The 7,322-nt window shown below is 37.1% G+C and overlaps 1 protein-coding gene across 1 annotated transcript in view; it reads right to left on the bottom strand.

The window, feature by feature from the left end:
- Window positions 1–871: 871 nt before the first annotated feature.
- The window catches only part of NXPH1 (neurexophilin 1), a 45,172-nt gene continuing 38,721 nt past the window's right edge, over window positions 872–7,322 (bottom strand). Inside the window, exon 3 of the mRNA XM_049642278.1 lies at window positions 872–2,953. Within this exon, the coding sequence (XP_049498235.1) occupies window positions 2,192–2,953 (762 nt within the window). The 3' untranslated portion in view covers window positions 872–2,191. The remainder of the gene's footprint in view (window positions 2,954–7,322) is intronic.

The raw sequence follows: 7,322 nt of genomic DNA, 5'->3' as shown, positions 1-7,322 counted from the left end.
TCCCACAGTTAGAGTTCATGATGCATTTATTGCCTGTTGTGCCAGATAGAGTCTGTTCTAACATTAGCTTCTAAATTCCACAGCAAATTAATTAATGCATTGATAGAAATGGTTGTCGAGATACATTGGAGGATTTTGAGAGATGGACATTAAATGGAATGATGTGTGAAGGCTTTCTTTAGTCAAATCAGTTGCTGAGTCGTCACTTTAGAACTCTGTGGTCTTGTGTTCCCTATAGTACTTCTATTATTTTCTATATGAGAACATACTTATCCTTATGCAGTATGAAGGGAAGATGAAAATGGGTTAGTGTTTTAATTTGGCTTCTTTGGTTAACCTTTGAGACTCTTAATATCCCAATCCCTCATTTGTGACTTTAAAAATGGGTTCCCTTACATATTTTTTCCTCTGTTTATTTCGCTGGGATTATATACAGTAATTTTTTTAAAAGAAAGTTTAATGTCCATAAACAATACTATATAAATAAATTGATCCAATTTGGTATAAGTAAATTGAACACCTAAGCCTTCTCACTGCTATTGTAATTTTCTCAGTTGAGTTGAATGATAACAGTAGAATCAGGGAAAGCCAGCCCCAGTTCTTCAGACATCTTGACTTTCTTTTAAAGAAAAAAAAATTACCTTCTTCTCAATCTCCCTGCTAAATAAAGACTCTACACAGGAAAAAAAAAAAAAACAGATATAATCATTTAGGAGACCTCAATCATCTCTTATGCTCATTGATATTTGGTATTCTTGAATTAACTAGCACGACAGTAAACCAAAAATGTGTGCAACGCTGTATGCCACAACTGTTTGCCAGGCTTGAGACTGAAACTCCTAACTTGTTTTGACTGGGCAACTAATAGCAATTTAGATAGTTCTGTACAAATTTAGAGACATGAGATGCAAAACCATTACTGTATTCCAGCACATTCTTCCTGTCAGAACCATTTAAATCACCATCTTACACAAGCACATATTGAAACTCAACTTTAAGCATTTTATTTTTATGTACATTTCATTTTGTCCAGAAATAAAATATCTAAATACAGACAGACTGTAATGTTGTATATGTATAGCTTTCAACAATACTTGAGCTGAATAAATGCTTTGTACATTAAGTTTGTCTTTTTAATGGAGGTCACAGCTACATTGATAAAATGGATTCCTCATATCCTTTTTTTTTCTTTTTTAACCAATAACAAGCAGAGAGACAAGTACAAGTTAATATTAATAAGCAGCTCAAATAACACTTGGTTAAACTATGTACAATACAAACCATTCATACAAATGAAGACTAGGATATTGAATTTGTTACAATATGTGTAGTAAAGATAAGACAGACACTTATAACTTACATGGTGTCTGTCAGGCATTTCCCTTCTTATATAATGATCAGAACTTGTTTTAAGCAGCCTTAGTTGGTCTCAACTTTGCGAAAGTCCAAAGACTGGTGATGAAAGCTGTAATCCAATGTCTGCCCACATGTAAATTCCAAATGTTTGCTCATCTTTACTGAAAACAGGCTCCCTCCATAGAAAAAAAAAAAAAAAGAGCCATCTTATATTACCTTGAATGTGCCTACTGTATGCTGGAAAAAAGTTACTACACTTTGTTGTGTTCATAAAATAAAGAATACTGAGCTCTAAAGACACATTTTTTTTTTCCATTTGAACAAGCATATACTCCTACAGTAGTATTTACCAGTACAGCTACTCCAAGCAGTAGGAATGCATGAGTGGGGATTATTGATTAGCATGTACTCAAGACTTTAAAAGAGATTTCCATAACAGCAAGTGTTAGAAACCATTCACTGTCTAGTTAATCCTTTTGCTTGATGATAGTTTATCCTGAACCATTATGAGTCAAATAACGAAAGCCCTCTTGACAGCAATCATGACAGATGCAAGCTGAAATGTATATGAATGTGTGTTTGTGTATATCTATGTGTGAGAGTATGTCTTCAAGTGTGCCTTTAAAACCTGTAGTGATTTACAACTATGCTGAGAGATGAAGCTGACTGGGCAGAAATTACATCGGATTGTTTTCCACTAGCGTCTTTGCAGCCAGTTGACGAGAGCAGCAGTGTAGACACATTCCAGGCAACAGATGTGACCTTCCTCTTTGAGGTAACAGCCCTGTCATATGACCTTTAATTCCTCAGGCTTCAGTCTCACCCATGTCCATCCTCATCCGGAGGGGAAGTAAGGTGTGTCACTGTGGTAGTTGTAGTCGGGGCACACTTTCTGTACTAGTTTATAATCTGTACTATAAAAGGAAATGTAAATACAGATCACCTTGAAGGGCTTGGAGCAGAGCCAGGATACATGACTTTGGGTCTGCTCCTGGTAACAGGTTTTTGAAGGATCATAGTTGCAGAGTGTGTTCTTGGTAGCCTTGTCAACCTTCTCATATTCAATGCGACAGTTAAAGGACTTGGAATCTTTGGCATCAATCACGGTTTGTTGTGCCAAGTCGAATTCCACTATTTTTGTAGGGGGCACCAAGCTGACAGATACATTCCCTTGACCAGTGGAGTTATGCCTGAAATAAACACTAAATGTCCCATTGCCGTGATCTACAATTTTCCCAGTTATCAACAGGTTTAGCTTCACTGTTTTGATGTTGGAATGAAAATCACCCCATCCAAACATTTTCTTAAACTTGCCCGTCTTAACAATGGGCCTTCGCTTGGCCCTGGGCCGAGGCTCTTGTTGGTCTGTGGAGTTCCTCAGCCAGTCCCAAAGGTCTTGCTCAGAATAAGGTTCTGGGGTGTCATATCGCAGGTCTACATCTGTATCATTTTCTTTGCCACGAAAAGTCTGTGACAGGAGTCGGCTGATAGACAAGTCTTTGCTGCTTTCTGTCCATATGTGCTTTAGTGTGGATTTGCTGCTTCCTGATTTTAGAAGTTCTGACTTCCCACCATTCGTTAAATTGGCACATGTGACCTGCAAATGGAACAGAAAACAATGGTGTTTACATCTCTGTATCTGAGAACAGCTCTTTCTCAGAGGCTCAGAATTAAATGAAGATACTTCACTTAAATTATCTTCAGCATTTGGCCAATATTTTCAACACATGATAAAACACCACTTCTATTTTTATATAATGATGGGAGAGAGGAGGTATAGGTGGATAAAAACCACTAAACATGGCTGAAAGACTATATAAAAGCATTGACTTTGACAAGGAAAAGACCATCTAAGATGAGCAGAGCAAACTGCATTCAAACAGAAATGAAACCAGTTATTTCTCAGCACTAAGATCCAAAAACTTTTAAAATAAAAATTTTACAAATAATTGTTACTTTTCTACTTCAAAATTGCCATTAGCTTTAAAACTATATGATTCTCAGAACTATGTCAACCAACATCCTAAAGATTTTTGGTCACCCATGCCACAGTTATATTAGAAAAGTCAGTTTTGGCAAGAGACTCCAGTATATTTTAACTGGTCAAAAGAAATCATGTTTATTATCAGCTATTAGTAGCATGGAACATACTGGATAAGACATAATGTTTTTACCCTAAGGGCTTAAAATGTGGTCCAGGAAAAGGGACATAAATGAAAATATCAAATACACAATGTCTTATAGATAATTGTCAATCTAGAGAAGCTAACAACACATGGTCAGTGACAGAGAGGTCACTTCAAGTTGGATTGTGAGAGTCACATTCAGAACCAATCTCCTGGGATCCTGGTCTTCTCTCTGGGAAGATTTAGATTCCACAGCTAGACCAGGGAACCCTAAATCTAACTGACTGCTCAAACATTCAGATCTGTCTTGCCAAATTATACAGGCATTGTCCTATATTTCACAGCTCCTATATTTATGTTTTAGTGTAGAAGAAATAAAAGAAAGAAATGAGAATCCACGATGCATTCATTAGTCTAAAGTTAAAGCAGTGACTTCTGATCTTAACATGGAGAGCTCAAGGACAGTAGAGAAGACAGCTAAGGACCCACAGGAATCAAAACAGCCAATACAAATAAACCCTTTAAGATGTGGACTGATTGCCTCTAAGGTAAGTCTGCTGAAGAGCCAAGATTCACAATAAACCTCTATCACCAGCCCCCTCTAGAATCAGTTCTAAGTCCTATCTCAGACATGAGTCTGACTACCACTCAGCAGCCTCATTTGGGCCTGCTAGTCTCCTTCCAAACTGTTCTCAAAATAAGAGGTAATTGCTGGAGAGCTTTTTAATTCAGGCCTACTAGGAATTAGAGCTGCATTCTAGGGATCTCTCCACAGACTTAGGTGCGGAGGCTTCTTGCTAAGATACAACCCTGGCCTGAGAATGGCCTTTTACTCAGTCACTTGTGCTAAAAGGACTCTATCCCAATCCCTAGGGACTAGGGCATAAACTTTAAACCAGTCTTTCTGGAATCCATGCTCAGTGCTGCCACTTTCAAGCTGTGTGCCCTTGGTCAAGTCATTTAACATCCCTTTACTTAGTTTCCTGCAACTGCAAAGTGAGGGTAACAATGGTGCTTACCTCATAGCATGGCTAACACATGTAAATGGTTCAGTTAAATTTAGCTATGTTTATAAATTCCAAGCTGCTATGTGAAGACAAGTAGAGAAAAAAGGCCACCAAATAGTACATATGGAAGTCTGGCTTGAGAGTAGCTTTGCTCTTGGTCACATGGCCACGTATTCAGAATCTGCACAGGATAGGTTTCCCAGGGACATATACATACAAGAGGGCCTGGTAATCTAAACTAGAACAAAATCACTTAGAACTTGTAATCTTGTCTTTTCACAGATTCCTCAGGAACAATGAGCTTTACATTACCAGCTGGTAAATAGTCTTATCTCTGCCCAGCTCAAACTGACAGATGTGAATTCTATGAGGCCATTCCCCTCTAGGATAAACTACCAGTTGAAGCTGGTCTCTTCCCAGTAATGCTGAGCTTTAAAAAAAAAACCCTGCAAGCTAGTTAGTCCCACACAAATTCATTGCATCTGAGACTAAATGAGATTTTATAATGGATTTATGTCCCATGACTATACCCTGAAAAACCAAGATGGCAATATTGGGTAGGCTAACACAAAATGTCACTATTCCAGACTGCTAGTCTAAGTCCAGTTGCAACCCCTGTGATCCCCAAGGCAATAGTGATGCCTTTATAAAAAGATCCAGAAGGCCATTGTGCACAGAGGATAACAGAGGAGAGACAAACACTGACCAAGGGAGAATAAGATCCTAGGGATGGGATGAGGCTCAGAAACATGGATGGATTGTGGTGGGGATGAGATCACATGTAAGAGAAATACAGATCAGCCTCATGTACATAGTCTCCAAATTCTTAAAACATATTACCCAACTGAAATGAACAAACCTCCTCATGTGGAATCAAGGATGGCTATCATCAGATGGGCCACTATTGATCTTGGGGCATATACTGGGAATTGAAAGAAGTTTGTCTTTGCTGCCAACTTTCTTTTAGTGCTAGGTTCTTCCCCTTCAGTTCTCCTCAACTCTTGAATTGTTCTCTCTCTTTTCCCCCTGCGCCCAAACTGCACCTTTTCCCCCTGCACCTGTTTTCAGAATCCCTTCATGCCAAAACATTCCAGAAATGGATCATACTCAAGCAGTATGTGAGTAAAAATAGCTACGTGGCTGCCTTATCAAAATTCAATTTGTTGTTTAACAAGGACTGAATATTAAGTCTTAAAGGGATGAAACTGAGAAATAAATATCCTGTGGGGAGGGGGATGATACATAGAAATGTATGACTTTTCTTAAGGGAAAAGCATAAATTTCCCACTTATCCTCTTCACCTGATAATAAAGTCAGTTCTCTATGGAACAATTTTTACTCTAATATGAAAAGTATAATCCTTAGTAGTTCCCAAGTTAATATTATAACTTTATAATTTACAAAACAAATAAAAACAACTACAATTCTCCTACCAATTCACTGAAGGAAGTACATTTCAAAATACACTTTTTCTATAAAACAAACATTAATTTATAAGAGTAGTACATATCTGTTAGCTTGGAGTTTATTTTTTGTATATTTGTTTTATGTTGTCTCAATGAAATCTAATTGGTTAGTCAAACATCCAAATCTCAACTTGCTTGATTATATAAATGTTGTCGTTAACACAGCTTCTATATTTATGCTTAAGGTACAAGAAATAAAAGAAACAAACCCATATCCTGTTTTCTCATTTTTACCTGGAATTATATAACTATTTTCCCATTCTTTGGATGACAAAAAAAAAAAAATACAGGAATGCATTTGGTACTGGCTTGGCACTTGTATCTCAGAATCAACACAGTTGATCAGGAGAGGCACTGTAATGAGCACTGGCTCAAGAAGCAGTAATGAATTGTCCCAAAAAAGGAAGTTAAATGTAATTAGAATGCAATCCAGCAATGCCATATAAGGAGTGAAAGAAAAGAAAAAAGAAAAGGAAAGGAAAGGAAAGGAAAGAAAAGAAAAGAAAAGAAAAGAAAAAAAAAAGAAAAGAAACATGGACGTGGGAGATAGGATTTTAAAGGACCAATCTATCCAAAAAAGACACTAAGACTGGCAGGCAGAAAAACTTCTGAATTTCAGATAGAACAGAAATTTAGTTCTAAATTATACTCTCCACAGCTGTAGTGATTATGAGTATGAGTTCTGGAGTCAGATGGCCTCCCAATCCAGGCTGAGGTCTGTAACAGGTATATGATGTAGGGAAGTTTCTCAACTTGTGTATACTTATGTTTTTCTTTTGTAGAAAACAAGAGAATAATGCCCACCTCTCTCATAGAGCTGCTGTGTGAATTAAACAGGACACTCCATTTAAGGCACTAAGAGCAGTACCTGGGCCACAGTGATTGTTCAACATTATTAATACTATTAACATCCTCAAATAGTTTAACCTTTAAATCTCACTACATAATATTTTATGTAAATGAATAATAATAGGATGTGAGAGCAGAAAATATTTTCAAAAGAAAATCTCCTTTTTACATAACCAAAAACTTTAGCAAACAATTAAAAAAAGAAAGCATATAATTTTGAGAGTTCTTGTATTACAATGAAAAAACATGGCAGGTCGAATAGGCAGTAAAACTCAAGTTAACAAAAAATTAACATAACTTCAGCCATTACGCTGTTCAGCTACCAAATGCAATGAATTTATTTATAATGTGAAAGCCTTCCATTGGTGCTGATTGTCAAGACACCTCTCCAGAACATCTCAGTTTGAGCACAGAATCAAAGCAGGTTTCAGCTGTACTGTCAACAACACAGTCTGGAATATTCTATTCTCTTTCCCTTCCCTTCCCTTCCCTTCCCTTCCCTTCCCTTCCCTTCCCTT

Source organism: Panthera uncia, chromosome A2 (assembly GCF_023721935.1).
Source record: "Panthera uncia isolate 11264 chromosome A2, Puncia_PCG_1.0, whole genome shotgun sequence".
Lineage (NCBI taxonomy): Eukaryota > Metazoa > Chordata > Mammalia > Carnivora > Felidae > Panthera > Panthera uncia.
The sequence above is the reverse complement of the archived record's forward strand: the minus strand, read 5'-3'. Positions and strand labels throughout refer to the sequence as shown.